This window comes from Salvelinus namaycush, chromosome 12 (assembly GCF_016432855.1).
Source record: "Salvelinus namaycush isolate Seneca chromosome 12, SaNama_1.0, whole genome shotgun sequence".
In the NCBI taxonomy this organism is placed as follows: Eukaryota; Metazoa; Chordata; class Actinopteri; order Salmoniformes; family Salmonidae; genus Salvelinus; species Salvelinus namaycush.
The window spans coordinates 40,224,291-40,249,011 of NC_052318.1; the positions used below are offsets into that span (position 1 = coordinate 40,224,291).

At 45.4% G+C, this 24,721-nt stretch overlaps 1 protein-coding gene across 1 annotated transcript in view; it reads right to left on the reverse strand.

Moving 5' to 3' along the window:
- LOC120057537 (fibroblast growth factor 11-like) overlaps positions 1 to 24,721 on the reverse strand; it is a 50,203-nt gene that overhangs the window by 14,220 nt on the left and 11,262 nt on the right. The window contains exon 2 of the mRNA XM_039006130.1: positions 363 to 473. Coding sequence (XP_038862058.1) covers positions 363 to 473 — 111 coding nt within the window. The remainder of the gene's footprint in view (positions 1 to 362; positions 474 to 24,721) is intronic.

Here is a 24,721-nt window from a genome sequence, read left to right on the forward strand (position 1 = left end):
TGGGTTGTGTGCTGCGTATAGGTGTAGTTATTCCAGTATACCACGATACCAGTATCTAGTATCCACCTATTCTGGAAAAGCATAGGCTTCAGTACCTCAGCCACAGACCAATAGCCCTGATCAGCGGTTGTTGAATGAGCAATCAACTGGTGCCAGTGACCAGACACTGAGAGAAGTATACAATACCTGGCTACTAGCCAGACTGGCAGGCCATGTGCCAAAACACACACACACACACACACACACACACACACACACACACACACACACACACACACACACACACACACACACACACACACACACACACACACACACACACACACACACACACACACACACACACACACACACACACTTACAGAAGGAGCTGCCTTCGTCCCTTGTGCCATCCATGGTGCCATCCGGCTGCATCTGCAGGTAGTATCCGTGCTGACTGTACAGCCTGGTAACGATGCCTTTCAACTGGGGCTCTGCAGAGGAAACAGTCAGCACACAGCTTTATTAGACAGGGCGCATGGACAGGGACAGATAGAAGAGTCATGTAATAGATATTTAGGGTTGAGAGGAACTTGGAGTTGAACAGAAGAATATGAGATTGTCAGTTAGGAAGGTAGGAAAATACTTGTAATAGAGTTAACAACACACAGAGCCAAATGAGTCTTTTAGAAGGGTATACAAATTGTTTAGTTGTCAATGCAATGAATATTTGCAACGTCATCTAATAATGATGAATAATAGTTGAATAAAAGTTGACGACAAAAATAGACAAACTGAGGTCATGAACAGTGACTGCTGGCTAGTTCTTGGAACTCGCCAGCACCTTATCTCTCGCTGCCCATTATCATTGCCGTTGGTATTTTAAGCAAAAAGTTTGGGGTCATTGGAGGATTAAGTCAAATGAAAGAGAGCCTGTCTTCTGCTTCATGAAAGATACATCAGTATCACACATGTATTTGTGATGAGGAGGAATAAACGTCCTGAACGTTTCATGTGCAGGGTCCCTGCCGTCTACTTTGTGTTCATTTAAGAAACCGACAGATAACGAATCCTTGCAGCTAGGAGACATGCAGCCACTGAGTCTGGTCCGGTTCACTCCTACAACCTTCCTCACTTTCCTTATCCCTGCTCTGTGGTGCTCCTAGTTGACAGTCTGCCAGCAGGAGGATGCAGGTGCTGTGGTGCCATGGCTTAATGCTCAGTCACTCTCAGTTAGAGAGAACAGCCTGGTCGAGCTAAGCTAGCGGGCCGCCTCTCATCCACAATGCAGTTTTAATGAGGGAGATGAAACATGGATGAGAGAGCAGTTTGGGAGAAACCCTCTGGAGGAATGAGGGTCAGATGTTAGTTCCCATGCCTCTGACCTCCTCCTACTCTGCCCTCTCCTCTCTCAGCCTCCCTGAGAGACATTTGCTCGCCTTTTTTCTTCACATTCAAGACCGGCGCAGGATCCCGATCGATACACAGATCCTTATGAAGAACCCAAGATTGGTCTCTATCTCTCTGTGTGTGTGTGTGTGTGTGTGTGTGTGTGTGTGTGTGTGTGTGTGTGTGTGTGTGTGTGTGTGTGTGTGTGTGTGTGTGTGTGTGTGTGTGTGTGTGTGTGTGTGTGTGTGTGTGTGTGTGTGTGTGTGTGTGTGTGTGTGTGTGTGTGTACTCACTATGCACTATTGGGTATATGATTTGAAGGGTTATTTCCCATAGGAACAATGTCAGGGTCTGTAGCAATGTGACAGAGACTCTCATATTTACAACCATGTAGCTACAACACTCACACGTTCCCCCTCTCTCCCTCTAATATCTCTCCCTCTTTCTCTACTTCCCTTCCTTGCTTTCTCTCTCTCTCTCTTTACTGCTCCCCATTGTCTCTCTCTCTCTCTTTATCGCCCCCATACTCTCTCCCTCTTTATCATTCCCCATTGTCTCTCTCTCTTTATCGCCCCATTCTCTCTCTATCTCTCTTTCTCATATCCTTTGAGTTATGTGGGATTCATCCTACCTAATAACACCATACATCACCCAATCAGAGCAGGGAAGCCGTTCATTACATGTCCCTGCGGATGTCTGTGGGAGAGCATGGAGACAACAAGGGATCTTAGAGAGAGAGATGGCAGTGTCATTTCATTGGGGAAGGTGGCTGTATGTGCTGTCAACAGACAGCTCATGCAAGACAGGGCTAATAAACAGCACTGCTTGCTGTCTGTCTGGCCCAATACATCTGATGCTTCACTCCCACACTGAGCAGGTCCCACTGTCACATACTGTACAATACACACTCAGGCTGCTTAGAACAAATGGAAGACAAGAGCTATTAACCAGTCCTCATCACACCAGATATGTACCAGAGGTGAACAATGGGCCACTGTGGCTTTTACCAACTCTAGCCATTAGGAAGTGCCACTGAGAATCTCCCAGGTGCCATTAGGGCTCTTGTGTTGCTCTGCTAACGCTCTACATCGATCAATGGAAAAGCATTGCAGCTCTAGTGGCCTCTTTATACCATGAAACAAGTGAGACTGTGGCTTTGGGATGAGGAACAGCATAATATATTGCCACAAGGAAGTCAAGCCAGTTGGTGCAGAAGGCCAAAGGAGGGTTTCATTTGTCACTGACTAGAGTTCTGTTAAATTCTTGGTCAGAAACAAAGAAACAAAGAAAGAAACAAAGAAAGAAAGAAGGAAAGAAAGAAAGAAAGAAAGAAAGAAAGAAAGAAAGAAAGAAAGAAAGAAAGAAAGAAAGAAAGAAAGAAAGAAAGAAAGAGAGAGAGAGCAGCAATGAACAGGGTTCACAGGATGACAGAAAGAACACAAGATAAGTTGATTAACACTCCACATTCGCATTCCAAAATACTTCAATACACGCTCACAGCTGTAATACACTGACTGCGCAAGCCGCAGGACTTCAGGTTTCTCATTTTCCAGGATAAAATATAAATGTTTCACTATGTTCAGACCACATTATATGGCAACAATATGTGATATGGCAACAATATGTGACTATGCAGATATACTAATCACGATATTTCTCATTGTTCGTCTGCAAAATTTAAATCTAACCTTCATTTGCATGAGACAAAGATCACTTAATCAATAGTTACTGCTCTAGCATCCTATGGTGCCACCAACTGACTTTATATTCACACAGCTTCCAAGGACAAATAAATAAGGTTTACATACCAAATTTCATGGCCTCATGTCCATGGGTTCAGTTCTTATAGCCCTGGTGTGATGTGGTGCTATCTAGTGGTGTAGAATGGCCGACTTTGAATGCAGAAACGAATCATTCTCAAATTCATTAGAGGATAATTAATTGAGTTTATATACCAAATCTGGAGCCAATCTGATTCATGGTTCATGAGAAGAAGATATTTTAAGCATTTTGATCATTAGCATATGTGCTAACATGCATCTATAGGTAAATTGCGGCCATATTTGTCTCAAAACCAGTAAAGACTGATGTAATAAGTCTAAATACCAAATCTGGAGTGAATCTTCCATATGGTTCATGAGGAGATGATGATTGCAGATGATTTTGGGCATTGGTGTTATATATTGCAAAGAATTACTGTTAATATAGTTTCCTTGTTTTTCTAGATATCAATACCACATTCAGTGAGGTTCATCTTAGGGACGTCCAGGATGGTGATGACCAGTTTCGAGTTGATAGGCTGCTGCGGAGTGGATTTAAAGTGTAAAATGTGATTTTTGATTTGTTAATAAGAAAAGGTTTTCAACGGTTTTCAAAGGTTTTCCAAAATATCAAAGATGGAGGAAAATCTATCCTGACGGATGTTATGGACAAATTTGTTCAGCATAAGGAAAGACACCGACATACAAAGATCAAAGTCTCCTAGTCAAACAGATTACAAATAAGTTACCAATCTTTGTTATTTGAGCATGTCAAGGAAAAAACATATCTAAGAACAACACAGCCTTGCTGTGACCCGCCCCCCCCCCCCCCCTCAACATGTAAATAGAATAAAAAGACAGACAGAACGAAAAATCACTGAAGAGAGAGACAGATAGTTAGTGCTAGAAAAAGAGAGAGAGAGAAAGCGCTCCCAGCAGAGCTCTTTACTGGGCAGCAGAGAGAGAGAGACATGATTGTTGGGGAGGCTGTGTCGCGCTGAGCTTTCAATCCCAGGCAAGCCTGTTACAGATGGCCATTATGTCACAACTCACTCTTCCCCAGAGCAGAGCAACCCTGGAGAGTCACTAGAGGCGATAGGGTGTGACTGGGAGGCAGCAGGACCAGAGGGGAGAGGGGATGGCTGGGAGGCAGCAGGACCAGAGGGGAGAGGGGATGGCTGGGAGGCAGCAGGACCAGAGGGGAGAGGGGATGGCTGGGAGGCAGCAGGACCAGAGGGGAGAGGGGATGGCTGGGAGGCAGCAGGACCAGAGGGGAGAGGGGATGGCTGGGAGGCAGCAGGACCAGAGGGGAGAGGGGATGGCTGGGAGGCAACAGGACCAGAGGGGAGAGGGGATGGCTGGGAAGCAGCAGGACCAGAGGGGAGAGGGGATGGCTGGGAGGCAGCAGGACCAGAGGGGAGAGGGGATGGCTGGGAGGCAGTAGGACCAGAGGGGAGAGGGGATGGCTGGGAGGCAGCAGGACCAGAGGGGAGAGAGGATGGCTGGGAGGCAGTAGCACCAGAGGGGAGAGGGGATGGCTGGGAGGCAGCAGGACCAGAGGGGAGAGAGGTGATTGCTGGGAGGCAGCAGGACCAGAGGGGAGAGGGGATGGCTGGGAGGCAGTAGGACCAGAGGGGAGAGGGGGTGACTGGGAGGCAGCAGGACCAGAGGGGAGAGGGGATGGCTGGGAGGCAGTAGGACCAGAGGGGAGAGCGGGTGACTGGGAGGCAGCAGGACCAAAGGGGAGAGGGGATGGCTGGGAGGCAGTAGGACCAGAGGGGAGAGGGGATGGCTGGGAGGCAGTAGGACCAGAGGAGAGAGGGGATGGCTGGGAGGCAGTAGGACCAGAGGGGAGAGGGAGTGACTGGGAGGCAGCAGGACCAGAGGGGAGAGGGGATGGCTGGGAGGCAGTAGGACCAGAGGGGAGAGGGAGTGACTGGGAGGCAGCAGGACCAGAGGGGAGAGGGGGTGACTGGGAGGCAGCAGGACCAGAGGGGAGAGGGGATGGCTGGGAGGCAGTAGGACCAGAGGGGAGAGGGGATAGTTGGGAGGCAACAGGACCAGATGGGAGAGGGGATAGCTGGGAGGCAGTAGGACCAGAGGGGAGATGGGATGGCTGGGAGGCAGTAGGACCAGAGGGGAGAGGGGGTGACTGGGAGGCAGCAGGACCAGATGGGAGAGTGGGTGACTGGGAGGCAGTAGGACCAGAGGGGATGGCTGGGAGAAAGTAAGGCCAGAGGGGAGAGGGGAGGCAGAAGGACATTTCCCAGACAGACTGAGGCTAGCATGTCAACGCATATGCCCACAGTTTAACTGTTCCGTTTATTCAGTTCATAGTTCTTAGTTGATCTCAGTGCAGGCACACATGCTATTTTCCAAATGACCGTCTACTTATATGTTTACCAAAATGGTTCCCTCAAGCTAGTTAGCCGTTTTACAAGCTCCCCTCAATACTCCATCCATGGCTGTCTCACGAAGACATATGCGTGCACACACACATTTGAATGGGCACAATGACATTGATGTGAATGTCAACCAGACAGCGGACTATATAGTGCAGAATCATAACACTGACTCCTTGTACTCCATGTCACAGGATACCGCAGCCATGCATTACATTACCATGAACACATGGACTTCTCTCTCTCTCTCTCTCTCTCTCTCTCTCTCTCTCTCTCTCTCTCTCTCTCTCTCTCTCTCTCTCTCTCTTTCATACACACATACACAGACGCCAGAGGAGGCTGCTGAGGGGAGAACGGCTCATAATAATGGCTAGAATGGAGTGAATGGAATGGTATCAAACACCTGTTTGATGTGTTCGATACCATTATCATTTGTTCCATTACTATGAGCCCATCCTCCCCAATTAAGGTGCCACCGGCCACCTGTGACACACATGCTTTTTCATCCTCGTTAATGGTCTGGTAGCATACGGGTAGGGGTGACAACCTCAGTACCACAGCAAAAATGTTACACTGTCTCATCACAGTAACAGATCCATGCTCATTTCATTCATCAGACAGGGTAACACACACACAGACACACCGTACCCTCTACCCACAATAATCTCCTTTTACCCCTGGCTCTGTCTAATTTCATCTCACGCATCAATACCCTTTAATTAATATGATTGGCTGAGGGATTTTCTTGCTGTTTCCTTTTGTTTCCTTCTCGCTGCTGTCACCCACAGTGTGAGCCAATTAACCCACTCCCCTTGTTGGCACCTATATGCTGAGCCATCACTATTGCATCACTATTCCAGTCCAGGGTGATACAGAGCATGTGCCATCATCAACCATGGATGCCAGTCAGTGGAACCAACAAAGGGTTCCTTTTGGAACCCTTTTGTATGTGTGTGCGCGTGTGTGCATGTGTGTGTTTGTGTCTTTGTGTTTGTGTCTTTGTTTCTGTGTATGTGTGTGTGTTGGTGTGTGTGCGTGTGTGTGCGCTTGTATGAGTCCATGTGTGTATGTGGTGTGTGTGTGTGTGTGTGTGTGTGTGTGTGTGTGTGTGTGTGTGTGTGTGTGTGTGTGTGTGTGTGTGTGTGTGTGTGTGTGTGTGTGTGTGTCTTTGTGTGGTGTGTGTCTTTGTGTGTGTGCCTGTGTATATGTTAGTGAGTGTGTCTGCAATGCTCTGTTAGTCTATTGCTCCCTGGGAACTGTAGCTTGCTGGGGTTATCTGTGACTTACCTCATCTTGATAAGTGTGGAGAGTAATCACAAGCACTGCTTGACTTAGCAGCCAAGGGCATTTCTCGTTCTGCTCTGTGACCGGGCTAAACTACAGGGGCTTCCCTCTCCTTTCATTAGAAGGACTCTCTGCCTCTCCCCTCCCCTCTTGTCATTCGTCCTCGCTCTCTGCCTTCCTCTTTCAACCAGATTGTGAGGGAATTGTATGTGTGCGAGAGAGAGAGAGAGAGAGAGAGAGAGAGAGAGAGAGAGAGAGAGAGAGAGAGAGAGAGAGAGAGAGAGAGAGAGAGAGAGAGAGAGAGAGAGAGAGCAGTTTGTCTCTGGTGGAGTGTTCAATCCCTCCAAACAGAGCCATGAATTCTGGAGTATCGCTAGTAATTATCAATGCTACATGGGACGTGGACAGAGAGATAGAAAGAGAGAGAGAGATAACAATAGGGAGGCAGGGATGAGGATAGACAAGAAGCTGAAATATAGAGGACAGAGAGGAGAAGAGGAGGAGGAGAGAGAGAAGGATGTGGATGTGATATGAGGAAGGTTGAAACATTAGAAGGAAGAAAACGGGAAAGAGAGAGGAAAAAAGGTACATTGGGTAAATCATGCAGTAGTAGCGTGAGAAGGGTGTTTAATGACCTCTTCATCTGCCAATCAAACACTACCCTCTCACTTTCAATTATACCACGGTAAAACGGTTACCCATGTCAAACACCCAGCAGCCAGCCAGCCAGGCGAGAGTTACTGCTACTTATTAATGACATTGACAAGGACATGTCAAACACCCAGCAGCCAGCCAGCCAGGCGAGAGTTACTGCTACTTATTAATGACATTGACAAGGACATGTCAAACACACAGCAGCCAGCCAGCCAGGCAAGAGTTACTGCTACTTATTAATGACATTGACAAGGACATGTCAAACACACAGCGACGCAAATAGAGCTCCCACTGACTGATTCCCGAGTTGACACACATTAAATATTCACATATTTCATATCTGCCTCATTGGCATCATGACAGATCCGTGTCATTAGTAATTAGCAATATAGACTGTCTGAGGAGCTCAGCTCAGGAAGAAAGGGAGCACCATAGTGCGCCCCAAGGACTGCTCTTACTACAGTACTTCCATACACCGCAAGGACTGCTCTTACTACCTCCATACACCATGGTTTCTTCCCTCCTTTCTCCATAACAACTAGCTGCAGGCTCCAATGCCTCTGCCCTGCTTACTTGGAGAAATAAGGACCGGAGGCAGGTGAAGAAAACTAATGCAAAGCAGCAGGAGTGCTGTTCATCATCACACACACTATTCACTCTCCCTTCAGTCCTATCCAACAGCTTCCCATGACCCTCAAACCCTCATCTACCATGTCTTTCCCATGAACCCTTCAACACACACGCACACACACACGCACGCACGCACGCACGCACGCACGCACGCACGCACGCACGCACGCACGCACGCACACACACACACACACACGTCTGCACTCCCACACAAGTTCAGCCAGGCACCTCTGTTTGATTTACCAGAGAAGACAAACACTGTCTCATGAGGGTTCATCCTCACTGCAGAAAGAGGGGTTTCCTCCCCCTACAGCAGTGCACAGCGTGGTGTGGAAGCGGAACAATCTGTCAACTGGAGAACTGGGTCATGATGTTTAAACCAGAAGACCATTCTGATTGGCCAGTGTATATAGTAGATTATAAACTGGGTAGTTTGGGTTCTGGATACTGATAGGCTAAAAAAGCATTCCAGCCGTGTGCATATCAGACAATATACCACGGGTATGACACAAACATGCTTATTTACCATTCTATTTATGTTGGTAACCAGTTTAATAGCAATAAGGCACCTCAGGGTTGTGCCTCACGTTGTGTCAAAGAATAGCCGTGGTATATGTAAACAATAAGGCCCGCGGAGGTGTGGTATATGGCCAATATACCACGGCTAAGGGTTGTTCTTAAGCACTACGCAACACGGAGTGTCTGGACACAGACCTTGGACCTTGGACACAGACCAGGTATATTGGCCGGACATCACAAACCCCAGAGGTGGCTTATTGTGATTATAAACTGGTTACCAAGGTAATTAGAGTAAAAATAAATGTTTTGTCATACCCGTGGTATACTGTCTGATATACCACGCTGTCAGCCATTCAGCACTCAGGGCTCGAACCACCCAGTTTATAATTAAGCAATAAGGCATGAGAACCTGGTAATTATCTTGTGAATAATTCCTGACTAACAGCTGGTCATAGAAACAGCACATACTGTAGGTGTCAAACCCTGATCTGTTTCACCTGTCTTCACCCCCCTGATCTGTTTCACCTGTCTTGTCTCCACACCCCTCCAGGTATCGCCCATCTTCCCCATTATCCCCTGTGCATTTATACCTGTGTTCTCTGTTTGTCTGTTGCCAGTTTTTTTGCTCATTCATACCTACCAGCGTTTTCCCCCCTGCTCCTGTCCTGTCTATCGTGCCTGTTTTCAAGTTTTCTGGGTTTTGAGGTTTCTGCCTGCCCTGACCCCGAGCCTGCCTACCGTCCTGTACATTTGCCTCACTACTCAGGATTATCGACCTCTGCCTGCCCTGACCCTGAGCCTGTCTGCCGTCCTGTACCTTTGACTGCCCGTGTTAGATTTAATAAACTTCTGTTACTTCGACATTGTCTGCACCTGGGTCTTACCTTCAAACGTGTTAGTACGAATTGGCCATGACTGACCCAGCAGACCCGGGCCAGCTGCGCAACGCCATCTCCTCCCAAGAGCCCACCATCGGGAGGCATGAGGAACTGCTTCGTGGCCTTATGGAGGGGGTCCAAACATTGGCTGAATGCCATGATTGAGGATTGGACAAGTTGCTGGAGTAATTCCGCGGGTTGTCTGGGAGGCAGCTTACAACGGTGGTATATCGATCACTCCACCTTCTCGGGAGCCCCGCTTCCCCCCCCCCCACGCCGAGCCCCTGTCGGGCGGTTCCAGCTCAGTGTGCCCTCCTCTACGGAACGCCTACCACCTGGTGCGGATACGGGAGGGAGATGAGTGGAAGACCGCCATCATTTATTTTATTATTTTGAGTAAATTCATTTTATTTCATCCTTCCACAACACACAATTATCTGAGATTCTGAAGTTGCTAGCTAAAAGGAAAGGGGGTCAGTTATCCCAACTGAATGTGTCTTCCACATTTAACCCAACCCCTCTGAATCAAAGAGGTGCGGGGGGCTGCCATAATCAACATCCACGTCTTCGGGGAACAGTGGCAACTGGCTTGCTCAGTGGCAGAACAGCACATTTTTAACTTGTCAGCTCAGGAATTTGAGCCAGCAACCTTTAGGTCACTGGCCCACCACTCTAACCACTAGGCTACCTGCCCACCTAACTACTGGGCTGGTCTTTCTATCCATTCTATTTGCAATGGTTGCTATGCTAAACAAATCCCTGGCATGAGGTTATGCAGGCTAAATACTTCTCCTTTACTAGCTATCCAACTAAAGCCAACACACAATCACGTCAAGCAGATTAAATGACAGCAAACTATGTTTGTTCTACCTTTGTTTCTGTTGCAGTTTCTTTGGATATATCCATTGTAATGATCCTGATAAATTAATTTGTCAGGTTCAGAGAAGCTATCAGTCTTGTTACGTTCATATGCATGGAACGGTGGAGATCGCAAAAAGAACTGCAGCATTATTACACAGGTTGGAGAGGCAGACTGCAAGGTTTAGACCTGGGATGCATTGATGTGGCTGGGGGCCACAAAAAAATCTGAACTCATCATGCAGTGGTTCGCGGGTCTGCGTACTGACGTCCATACCCAGCCATGGGGCGTAGAGAAAATGTGGCAGTTTTAAAGAAAGTTTTCTGCAATTTTACACATTTTACTATGGGGTGGAGAGAAGATTTTTCAACGTTATCACTAATTTCATGCAATTCTACTAATTTTGCCTTGGGGCAGAGAGAAATGTTTGCAGTTTTTTATATGATATCTGAGATAGAGTGACTAACAGAATCAATGTGGGCCACCCGGTCGGTAATTTGACCATGATTACTCCAAGTTTAGATAGCTGGCCGCTAGATTAATTTACCAATCTAAAAAATGTTAGCTAATTGAGTAACTGTCAGTTTCTGACAGAACAAGAGAAAAACTGCTGAAGCACAACCACATTTCGAAATTGCACCATATGTTTTCTAGTATTCTAACTGGCAAAAGTAAATTATGACCCCAAATGATATCTATTATTTTTTGTTGTTGTGGAAATTGATCCTCTGGCCAACAAAAGGGGGACAGGCAGCCAGTTGCCCATTCCTGGTTTAGACAAACCCCAACTGTTGCAAATGCTAGCCTAGTAGCATGGGGAAATATTGTCTCAATGCTTTTTTCCCAGGGGAGATTAAGTTCATAAACTGACTGGCTGGGCTGTGGGACAGTGGACGCACATTGAAAAATCTAATGGAGCTACTAACAGGCATTACCCGGAGAATGCGGCGATTGTGGTGCTATAACGCCCTGCTATCAACCAATCAGCATCCAGGATCCAAACAACCAGTGTTATAGTGGACATAAAAAAACGGCTTGTTTGAGCCCTGAATGCTGATTGGCTGAAGGCTGTGGTATATCAGACCTTATACCACGGGTATGACACAAAATTATTTGTTTACTGTTCTAATTACCTTGATAAGTAGTTTATAAACTGAAATGTGTCTTCTGCATTTGACCCAACCCCTCTGAATCAGAGAGGTGAGGCTGCCTTAATCGATGTCCACAGCCCCCAGGGAGCAGCTGTTGTTAGGGGTTAACTGCCCTGATCAAGGACAGAACAGAAAATGTTTCCACCCTGCCAGTTCAGGGATAAGAACCAGCAATCTTAGCCACTAGGCTACTTGCCAGCCCTTTATTATTGTGTTAAAATGGACTACAAAGTAATAGGATAATTTTGTTCATAAAGTCAATCGTCCAAAACTGAAATTTGCGAGATGATTAGGAGAAAATGGTATGACACAGAATTAAAGAAATATGTCTGCTGTCAATACAGTCCCAAAAGGTTTTACATGTAGACAGTCAAGTTTGCATCATCATGAGGATGTGGCAAGTGATACTTTGTTCCTTGAAAGTCCAATATCTTGAAAACGTGGCTGCTGACAGATTGTCTTTTTTTTGTAGCCGTTTACACTCATACCTGTATATTGGTTGAAAATGGCAGATTTGGACACTGATAAGCATCTAAACTGGAACGTAGTGGCTGTACATGCTATAAATTACAGTCAGATCTCAGGCTCTGTGCTTCACAGCGCTGTACGGGTTTTGACTGACAGTCTTTCTGAACTTGAGCACCGTATGTGACAAGAAGTTGCCCCCATCCCTTCTGCTAATTGGCCAACTTTAAAGTCCTACATGCAAGCCAAACACCAATGAGTCCAAATGTGCAGTTCAAATTTCCATATCATAAAACTCATGTCATATACAGTGTCAACGTTTATGATCACTATGTTTGATGCACAGTTACAAGATGACATGGCGTCATACCATGGGTTGTTCTGAACAAACAGAATGAGCCTATGTTTGTCTACTGTAAAGAAAATTTTGGACATTAAAAACATTAAAAACTGTAATATCCTATGTTTCACCGAGTCCTGGCTGAATGATGACATGGATAATATAGGGCTGGTGGGATTTTCCATGCACAGAGAAGCTACGTCTGGTAAGACGAGGGGCGAGTTTGTGTCTATTTGTCAATAACAGCTGGTGCGCGATGTCTAATATTAAAGAAGTCTCGAGGTATTGCTTGCTTGAGGTAAAGTACCGTATGAGAAGTTGTAGACCCCACTATCTACCAAGAGAGTTCTCATCTATATTATTTGTAGCTGTCTATTTACCACCACAAACCGATGCTGGCACTAAGACCATACTCAACCAGCTGCATAAGGCCAGAAGGAAACAAGAAAATGCTCATCCAGAAGCGGCGCTCCTAGTGGCCGGGGACTTTAATGCAGGCAAACTTAAATCCGTTTTACATCATTTCGACCAGCATGTCACATGTGCAACCAAAGGAAAAAAAACTCTAGACCACCTTTACTCCACACATAGAGATGCATACAAAGCTCTCCCCCACCTTCCATTTGGCAAATCTGACCATAATTCTATCCTCCTATTTCGTGCTCACAAGCAAAAACTAAAGCAGGAAGTACCAGTGACTTGCTAGCACAGACTGGAATATGTTCCGGGGTTCATCAAATGCCATTGAGGGGTATACCACCTCAGTCATCGGCTTCATCAATAAGTGCATCGACAACGTCATCCCAACAGTGGCCGTATGTATATATTCCAACCAGAAGCCATGGATTACATCCTCATCGAGCTAAATACTAGAGCTGCCGCTTTTAAGGAGCGGGACACTAATCCGGACACTTGTATGAAATCCTGTTATGCCCTCAGACAAACCATCAAACAAGCAAAGCGTTAATACAGGATTAAGATTGAATCCTACTACACCGGCTCTGACGTTCATCGGATGTGGCAGGGCTTGAAAACTATTACGGACTTCAAAGGGAAACCCAGCCGCGAGCTGCCCAGTGACAGGATCCTAATAGACGAGTTAAATGCCGTTTTATGTTCGCTTCGAGGCAAGCAACACTGAAGCATGCATGAGAACACCAGCTGTTCTGGACGACCGTGTGATAACGCTCTCGGTAGCCGGTACTCCCTGTTCACCCACAACTGCGTGGCCAAACATGACTCCAATACCATCATTAAGTTTGCAACGACCACCAACAACGATGAGACAGCCTATAGGGAGGAGGTCAGAGACCTGGTAGTGTAGTGCCAGGACAACAATCTCTCCCTCAATGTGAGGAAGACAAAGGAGCTGATCGTGGACCAGTGGAGGCTCCTCAGAGGAGGAAGGGGAGGACTATCCTCCTCAGTGAAATTTCATAAAAATAAAAATAGTGAAACATTAAAAAAGTTATCCTTTTTAGATAAAACTATAAAAAATATCTTCATATGTCACCAAATAATTGATTAAATAACACTTTTTTGCAATGAAGTTTTACAGTAACTTCAACAGCACTGTCTGGGGTAGCACCATGGTGTAGCCGGAGGACAGCTAGCTTCTGTCCTCCTCTGGCTACATTGACTTCATAACAAAACCTAGGAGGCTCGTAGGCCTCACCCCCTTCCATAGACATACATACAACCAATCAACCAATCAAACTTTTGCAGTATGAATTGACATGTTGTCCATCCAATCCTAGAATTAGGATCAGAGAAAGAACAGTGTTGAGGTTTTTGGTGACATTGTTGGATAGAGATTAAGTGTGAAGTGATAGTTGAGCATTTTTTTATTTTATTCAATTCAAATTTGTTTTTTCAAATTACAGGAGACTGAGGAGGTATATTATAAATTGTTTTCTTGGTTTTAGAACTTTATTTTTGTGTCCAGTTAGTGCAATTTATTTAAACTTCAGTAGATAGCTAGCTCCCAGCGCGAGTGTGCAGTTTTCTGCGCCAACGCTGCCGAAAATGTTGTGGACTTTTTGATGAAGAACCCCTTTCATTCTCTGGGGTTTACGGAAAAGGTGCGAATTAAAAGCAAGGGTTGACCTCAGTCTGAGATCAGTTTCATGAAGAAGTATGAAAAGGTGAGGGCATTCAATACCAACTGGTATCAAAAGTATAGCTGGTTAACAGGGTGGCTTTCATCAAGCCGCCTGTATTATTGGCCTTGCCTGCGTTTTTGGGCATGCTATAATTTGCTTTTAGAGGACACGACGAGATGGAAAGTTCCGCTGACAAGGGCAACTACAAGGAGCTTGCAGAGGAAATTGCACGTTGCGATGTTTTACTTGCTGAACATATCACACTTTCGACTGTCTTTTCTGGGATGTAGAAAATCATTCCGAATGATTTGATCGCTTCATCCATTACAAGTTTTTAAAGAGAGAGTTTGACGCAGCACATTTTTCGCGTGCGCTCAACTAGCCTTTCCACTTTCCTCCGGCATTTATTTAGCGAAGATGGTAACACATGATCACTCCGGACAGACACAAGCAAAAACTCATGATAAAAATGTTGCAACAGACTAGGCTACACCCAAACATTCGAAATCTGACATGCTGTATGGGATGAAAACTAGACTATTTTTCAGTCTGATCAACTGTAGGCTACTAATAAGAGCAGGTGCATACAGCCTATGCGCCCTGCCCTATGCGCCCTAAACTAATTGGTAACGTTATGTATTTATAGTCCATTTGTGTGTCAGGAGAGAATGTGATCAAATTTAGTTTATATTCAAAATTTGGCTGGCTTAGGCTGCCTATACGTTTTTAATCCATAATGATTAACTGGAATGAATGAATCAACATAATAGTGATGACGGGTGTGAGTAAATGTTTTATACAGCCTACAGTTGCCTGCATGATGCAAACATGCATAAAGCTCAGCCTTGTGAGTTATTATGTCTATCAGTTGTTGTCTATGTGTCTGGGTAGAGGAAATCCCCCCCCTAATCTAGTCTAATAAAATGAATATGAACAAATGTAAGGTAGCTGCAGTTTGACAGGGTTTTCATCCCCCCCTAGGGACAGGAGTTTGTTTCAGGAGTTTTTAAAAATCATTTGACCCGATTAGGGAAAACTGGTCCCATTATAGCCCATATAAAACCTTTTTTACAAATGAATCACTGTCATACCTTATAGGGTCCAGAGTTTTCCTAGTTAGGTTAACATATAAGGGAAAAACTCCAGGCCCCAGGGGGAAACAATTGCTACACCACTCTGGGACCTATGGTGCCACCAGTCTGCAGTTGTCAGTTATCGTCAGGTACTGTATGTGGATGATCAGGGCTTCATTCAGGAACGTTTCTTGGGATACTTTGATGTGTCAAGTAAGCGAGATGTGCAGTCTGTGTTTGACTAAATTAATTTTAAGTTCATAGAGAAACTGGTCCAAACCTACGATGGCGCAGTTGTAATGGAATGTATCTGCTATTTGTATTTACAGCCAAGTCCCCTCCTGTTCCCTGATTAAGAGGTAATGACCACTCCACTCCACTACCTTTGTCAACTTTCTCCTGACATGAACTGAAGCCACATCTCATGTGCCTACTCGTCCACTGGCACATTGAATGTTTCCCTCCAAGCACTGTGAGTACCTCTATACATTTTCTCTCATTCCTGTATGTAGAGTCAATCACATACACAATCACATTATTACACATCAATGATTTTACTCCTTGCTTGGACTAACTCATTCTTACCTCTTTTGTCTAACTGTGTAGTGTGTTGTGTTATTGTTTTTTTGTCTTCCCTGTAAAATCCTGTCCTACACTGGTCAAGCCTCTGAACACCTCAACTCATGCCTCATACCCTCATTCAATCACTGCTGTGATCCCTTTCCAACACGGTGTCAGTAGCCCTCTCATTCCCATTCCCCATAATATTGTACTATAAATGTCTTTATTAAATGCTTTAGGTAAAAATAATTAGTCTTTGACTATTTCTGAAACACAATTTGTCGTCTTCGTGCGTTATTCGCCTGTACCGTGGGTCTCCCATCCTCCTCAATGTTTCAAGTCACCAGCCTCCAGTGTCGCGGACTACAGGTAAAGGCGGGCCGAACAGGCCCCCGGTAACATTGACGGGGTTGTAGTGGAGCAGGTCGAGAGTTTCAAGTTCCTTGGTGTAAACATCACCAACGAACTGTCATGATCCAAACACACCAAGACAGTCGTGAAGAGGGCATGACAAAGCCTATTTCCCCTTAGGAGACTGAAAAGATTTGACATTGGTCCCCAGATCTTCAAAAAAATTCTGCAGCTGCACCATCGAGAGCATCCTGGCCGGTTGCATCACCGCCTGGTATGGTAACTGCTCAGCATCTGACAGCAAGGCGCTACAGAGGGTAGTGCATATGGCCCAGTACATCACTGGGGCCAAGCTTCCTGCCATGCAGGACCTATATACTAGGCAGTGTCAGAGGAAAGCCCAAAAGATTGTCAAAGACTCGAGTCACCCTAGTCATAGACTGTTTTCTCTGCTACTGCACGGCAAGCGCCAAGTCTAGAACCAAAAGGCTTCTAAACAGCTTCTACCCCCAAGCCATAAGACTGCTGAACAATTAATCAAATGGCCACCTGATTATTTACATTGACACCCCCCTCCCCATTTGATTTTTACACTGCTGCTACTCACTGTTTATTATCTATGCATAGTCACTTCACCCCTACCTACATGTACAAATTACCTCAACTAACCTGTACCCCCGCACATTGACTCTGTACCGTTACCCCCTGTATATACTGTAGCCTCGTTATTGTTGTTTTGTGTTACTTTTTATTATTTTATAAAGTTTCTTGAACTACATTGTGGGTTAAGGGCTTGTAAGTAAGCATTTCACGGTAAGGTCTACACATGTTGTATTCGGCGCAGGTGACAAATAAAGTTTGATTTGAAACCTGAATGCACTCCTGAGTCCTTTCTGTGCACTCCAAAACTACAATGTGTTTCTCTGAATTGCCTTGTCAAAGCCTACCACTGTACGATCACATTCTATAACTTAGGTAGTCATGTTGGCAATAGAACAAGCTTTCAAATGATGCCCACCTGACCCAGATTGTGATTTATAATGGGACGTTTTTGTATTGCGTAAAACAAAAACAGTAATTATGTGATGGCGGAGATGCAGGGTTGTGTTCCAAACAAAACAACTACAAGTGTGCTTGCTCTAGTTCCTCAACAGCACAGCTAGGAGAGCTCAAAAAAGTACCTTATAGTTGAAGACTCTGTTTTGAGTCATAAAAAAAGTATGAAATCACTTAGGAACTGTGCACACGTTGGAGAGGTGTGTGTCCACTTGGAGACACCAGTTAGTCCTCTCACTCAAATTCTTGTAATTGTTTTGTCTTATGTTGCAGCTACTCCACATTTTCCAGGAATATTCTTATCATGTCACTGAATGTATCCAGAGTATTTTCAGATTTTGCTATTAACAAATGTGAATGTGAAATGCCCATAAAATCAACAGTGTAAGGTTTAGATTCAGTCTTGAGTCAGGTGTACAGTTTTGTCCTCAACTTTGGTCTAATACATTTCCCATAATCTCCAAACTGTTCCCTTTCAATTGTTACCATGCTTATGCATATGCATTTCATATTTCTTTTGTAAGAAACATTTCAATGTAGCACTATCTATATAGGCCAATTCCCATGAGTGTAAAGGGTTAAAGGTACGCCACAGTATTCCTTGGGTTGGGTTTATTTCAATGATGCCCACAGCTGGCAGCACCTTAGTAATCATCCATTCAGAGCGCAGCTGCATGCAACCCGATTGTGATGCCCATGGTAAATTTGGTTTAACTTTGGATATCACTATAGGGCTAGTTATCGACGATAGGTAAATTACACAATGGAAATGGGACAATATTTTTAAATGTCAGCGATTCATATACACATATTGAAAACATTAAATGAGAAGTAAAAGGTGTGCAATATGAAATATTTTCCTTTTTAAATTATTGACGGTCCCTAACTAACCCCACAGAGGCAATACAAGGTCAAACCAATTTTCCCACGGTCTGGCTTCAGCCAGTCCCACTGGCTGGCTAAGCTAATTGGCAAAAGGAGTTGGCTAGTTAGCCTAGGCTACTTCCAGCCTGGTTAGACTGTTTCAAGTTATCTAGAACGGTGAGTGACTGTAACTGTACACATGTACAGTTTAGGCAGAGCGAATGTACAAACACGTCCCACATGCAAACACACACACAAGAGACAACCACATCAAAGCACGCCTCCAAGACCCTAATCTCCTTCTCAGTTACATTTCTTAATGAAGTGGATTGAAACTGGATAAATCAGTCAGTTTAAGTGTAAATGAGCAATATGAAGAATGGTACTGTTGGTATAGATATTACTATGTGTGGTTTGTTGTAGCATATAGAGAAACTAAATTGGTGTGAGAACATTGTGGGTCATGAATGGAGTGGTGCTACATAGTACTGGTGTGTGAGAGGCGTTTTGTGTTGGTGCTGCCTGGGATCAGCCACTTTTCAGCCCAACATTGCCTGAGATAGATTACAGCTGACACAATGTCAATACTAACCACACACATGTACATTTACTCGTGCACACACACATGCACACGCTCGAACACACACACTCGAACACACACAGAGGCACGTTGCTTATGCACAATTCTTCTTCTATAGAGGACTTTAATCCAGATGGACAGGAATGGTACACGCCTTCTACACCCACTTTCTATCCCACTCTCTCTCTATATACCCCTCTCTCTTTCACAGTCCCTCCATCTTTATCTCGCTGCCTGTCCTCCACCACTCCCTCTCTCTCTCTGTCTTTCTCTTGTTAGCGGTTAAACTCAATCTGTCCTTGTCCGGTCTAATCAAAGTCTCCACAATTTCAATTTCAGCTGTTATATGTGGGGGTCACTGACTGCGTTCTTCGTCTTTTTGCGATATCTTTAGGGCGAGAGAAGGCAAAAGGTGTTTCCTGTGCATACATATTCCCTTAGCTGAGCTGGGTGACGGTAAATAAGCCTCAGGGCCTGTGGCAACACCCTCAGCTCAGCTCAGTTCAGTGCACACTCAGGGTTACACAGCATAGTCATAGAGTGAACTCTTACCACTGCACAGTACTGCTGCACAATACTAATACATGACCAGACTTGATTTTGCATTCCTGTTTGCAAGGGATTTAGTATTTATTTGGAAGTTATGTAGTAACAGTAGTTTTTGGTACTTACTTTATGAGTTCAACACAACCTGATGACAAATGGTAATGGTGCTTGTTTTAATGAATGCCAGAAAATAAGAGTTATTCATACAGTATGATGTAATTGCCATTTCACTACGTAACTTCTGATTAAAGGAGTAAGTATTTCACTATTTTACAACTTGATGTTAGATGGTCCCTCACCCTGAACGTGGTCTATGGGCAATGAGAAACTGTAATCCATGGTTACATTTTCTGTATTCAGGCATTACTAACTTCAGCTAACTTTACCATCCGCTAGCTAAAAACCAATGAAAGTGATGGGAGCATGTGAGCATGTTTAAAAAATAATGTCCAATTTACCTGAAATCAAATCCATATTTGGTTTCATGTTAATTGAAGGTGATTTTGCCTTTAACAAATACAACATAATCAAATGCCCCCGTCACTTCCACAGATTTTTTGCTAGCGGTGGCTAAAGTTAGCTGAAGTTTGCAATGGCTGTTTAAAGAACTGAACCCTGGACTACAGTTTCTCCTGGTCCATAGACTACTTTCAGGGTGTGGAACCATCTTACATCAAATTGTAAAATAGTGAACTAATCTTTTAAATACCAGGGACTAGCATACGTATAGCCATAACAGCATTACCATAACAGAGCCCTTTCATCAAATTTATATCAGCATGTTAAATGTGAAACCAGGGGGAAAATAACTCTGGACCACCTATACTCCACACACAGAGACGCATACCAAGCTCTCCCTCACCCTCCATTTGGCAAATCTGACCATAATTCCATTCTCCTGATTCCTGCTTACAAGCAGAAATTAAAGCAGGAAGTACTGGTGACTATATCAATAAAAAAGTGGTCAGATGAAGCAGATGCTAAGCTACAGGACTGTTTTGTTAGCACAGACTGGAATATGTTCCAGGATTCCTCCAATGGCAGTGAGGAGTACACTACATCTGGCATTGGCTTCATCAATAAGCGCATCAATGATGTCATCCCCACAGTGACCATACATACATACCAGAAGCCATGGATTACAGGCAGCATCCGCACTGACCTAAAGGCTAGAGCGGCCGCTTTCAAGGAGCGGGACTCATACCCGGAAGCTTATAAGAAATCCCGCTATGCCCTCCGACAAACCATCAAACAGGCAAAGCGTCAATACAGGACTAAATCGAGTCGTACTACACCGGCTCTGACGCTCGTCGGATGTGGCAGGGCTTGCAAACTACTACAGACTACAAAGGGAAGCACAGCTGAGAGCTGCCCAGTGACACGAGCCTACCAGACGAGCTAAATCACTTCTATGCTCGCTTCGAGGAAAATAACACTGAAACATACATGAGAGCATCAGCTGTACTGGAAGACTGTGTGATCACGCTCTCCGCAGCCGATGTGAGTAAGACCTTTAGACAAGTCAACATTTACAAGGCCGCAGGGCCAGATGGATTACCAGGATGTGTACTGTGAGCATACGCTGACCAACTAGCAAGTGTCTTCACTGACATGTTTAACCTCTCCTTGTCCGAGTCTGTAAAACCATCATGTTTTAAGCAGACCACCATAGTGCCTGTGCCCAAGAACACTAAGGTAACCTGCCTAAATGACGACCGACCCGTAGCACTCACGTCTGTAGCCATGAAGTGCTTTGAAAGGCTGGTCATGGCTCACATCAACACCATCAACCCAGAAACCCTAGACCCACTCCAATTTGCATACCGCCCCAACAGATCCACAGATGATGCAATCTCTATTGCACTCCACACTGCCCTTTCCCACCTGGACAAAAGGAACACCTATGTGAGAATGCTATTCATTGACTACAGCTCAGCGTTCAACACCATAGTGCCCTCAAAGCTCATCAATAAGCTAAGGACCCTGGGACTAAAAAACCTCCCTCTGCAATTGGATCCTGGACTTCCTGACGGGCCGCCCCCAGATAGTAAGGGTAGGTAACAACACATTTGCCACGCTGATCCTCAACAAGGGCCCCTCAGGGGTGCGTATTCAGCCCCCTCCTGTACTCCCTGTTCACTCATGACTGCACGGTCAGGCACGACTCCAACACCATCACCATCATCACCACCATCAGCCTATAGGGTCAGAGGTCAGAGACCTGGCCGTGTGGACAACAGCCTCTCCCTCAACGTGATCAAGACAAAGGAGATGATTGTGTACTACAGGAAAAAGAGGGGCTGCATCGACGGGGCTGCAGTGGAGCAGGTTGAGAGCCAACAAACTAACATGCTCCAAGCACACCAAGACAGTCGTGAAGCGGACATTACAAAACCAATTCCCCCTCACGAGACTGAAAAGATTTGGCATGGGTCCTCAGATCCTCAAAAGGTTTTACAGCTGCACCAGCGAGAGCATCCTGACTGGTTGCATCACTGCCTGGTATGGCAACTGCTCGGCCTCTGACCGCAAGGCACGACAGAGGGTAGTGTGAATGGCCCGGTACATCACTGGGGCCAAGCTTCCTGCCACCCAGGACCTCTATACCAGGCGGTGTCAGAGAAAGGCCCTAAAAATTGTCAAAGACTCCAGCCACCCTAGTCATAGACTGTTCTCTCTGCTACTGCACGGCAAGCGGTACCGGAGCGCCAAGTCTAGGTCCAAGAGGCTTCTAAACAGCTTCTACACCCAAGCCATAAGATTCCTGAACATCTAGTCAAATGGCCACCCAGACTATTTGCATTGCCCCCCCCCCCCCCCCGCCCCGCCCCTCTCCACACCACTGCCACTCTCTGTTGTCATCTATGCACCTCAACTAACCTGTGCCCCCGCACATTGACTCTATACCGGCAACCCCCTGTATATATTGTTATTTTTTACTGCTGCTCTTTAATTACTTGTTACTTTTGTCTCTTAATTGTTGGTTAGGGGCTCGTAAGTAAACATTTCACTGTAAGGTCTACTACACCTGTTGTATTCGGCACATGTGACTAATACAATTTGATTTGATTTGATTACCGCCACTAAAGCTATCAGGGCTACTGTACTCTAATATCACTGTGTGTTTGGCCAAAGGCCACGTTTCCTCTGATCCATTCAAAGAGAATGATAATCTGATTTATGCATTCTGCATTTATTTTAGATATCAGCATGATTCTGGAAACTTTCCATCTACTGTATCCTGCAGCTCAGTTAGGGGCTCCAGCTTGGAGACTTATTTTATGGACAGAAAATTAAGCCACCAAACCACAAACATCAATCCCTTCACTTCTAATTGTGTTTTTTCCTTTTGAGCAAAAAAATCCTCAAAGATTATGGAACGGACCCAAATCTTTGCTGTTGCATAAGGCTGTAATCTGATGCATCTTGGGCATTCTCATTATCAAACAGTGGAATATAGGAATTTATTCTCCCTCTGTTCCTAAACTAATCGGATATGCTTACGCATGGATACTAGCGTCCTGGTCCTTGGATGCTATTTGTTAAGAGCTATTTTAGGCATTGTGACGCAACAAGAGCTGTTCATAGACAAATTTGAAAATCCACGGAAATTGGTTGGACAAATCCAAGGTGATCTTTGCTCATTGTTTTGCCCAGAGACTGACAGACACAAGCTGGGTGTCGACTCTTTCCCTAGGTTTTATTCCATAATACAGTACACTCTGAAAATAGACACAAAGGTTATTTTTAAATCTTGTTTGTCATGGCTAAAGAATTTTTAAAATCTCAAATAAAACACCAAGCTTAAAAACAGGATTGCATATGGTTTACTCGTGATAAAAGCACGTATTAATTGTAATTATAGCCTCCCGAGTGGTGCAGCGGTCTAAGACACTGCATCACAGTGCTAGAGGCGTCACTACAGACCCGGGTTCGATCCCAGGCTGTGTCGCAGCGACTGGGCGACCCATGAGGCGGCACACAATTGGCCCAGTGTCGTCCGGGTTTGACCGGCCCGGATATCCTTGCCCCATTGCGCTCTAGCGACTCCTTGTGGTGGGCCGGGTGCATGCACGCTGACTTCGGATGCCAGTTGTATAGCGTTTCCTCTGACATATTGGTGCGGCTGGCTTCCAGGTTAAGCGAGCAGTGTGTCAAGAAGCAGTGCAGCGTAGCAGGGTCGTGTTTTGGAGGACTCATGGCTCTCGACCTTTGCCTCTCCCGAGTCCGTACGGGAGTTGCAGCGATGGGACAAGACTGTAACTACCAATTGGGGAGATAAAGGGGTAAAAAAAAAATCTACTTTGTAATTATTGTGCAGATGTGATGGCTATCAACACGGCCTATTCAATGTACAGTAGTTTGCTATTAAAAAGTATTACTGTCAGATCTGACAGTGCTTATAGTGATGCTTTATTTTGTCATAAGGGAAAAGAAGGGCTTAACGTGTAGAAATAAATACTTTTTCTATTGACCGTGGTCTCTTACCTCTCAACCTCATGGTATCCCCTCTCTCTCTCTCTCTCTCTCTCTCTCGCTCCCTTCTTTCCCTCTCTCTCGCTCCTTTCTTCTCTCTCTCTCTCTCTCTCTCTCTCTCTGACCCCTGTCGCAGTCAGTAAAGATCTGATGGGAGGCTACCTAACACCGCTCAGTCTGATCAGGTGTTGTCCAGTAAGCGACTTTTGGGCCCTCATCTCTTGCGGTCAGCTAAATGCTATCCTACGCTGGATCTCACCACGTTCCCTGGTCTCCTGCTCGCCGATAGGGTCCCAGATTTGTGACCCGCAGCACTTTTCCAGAGTACAGTCGATTGGCCCTACTGATGCCTACTCATGCTTTACTACGACCCACCTCTGCGCCAGAAGACATCTGGGACTATACTACACTTCCTGTCTGTCTGGCTGTCAACATGCACTAACTGCAGATCAAACACTCCTCTTTAGCTTTGGTTCATATTACTGTCTCATTCTCATCTTGCCCAGGTGTCATTGGCCAGGTTGTAGGTGTGTGTGAGCGTGCATATTTATGTGTGCGTATGTGTGAGAGAGCGTATGTGTGTGTGTGTGTGTGTGTGTGTGTGTGTGTGTGTGTGTGTGTGTGTGTGTGTGTGTGTGTGTGTGTGTGTGTGTGTGTGTGTGTGTGTGTGTGTGTGTGTGTGTGTGTGTGTGTGTGAGAGAGAGAGAGAGCGAGTTAGACAGTGTGTGTGAGGGGAGGAGAGGGTCACTGCTCTATATCCCACCCTTCTCAGGTCAGATTCCTCCTTGGACAAACTAAGGGG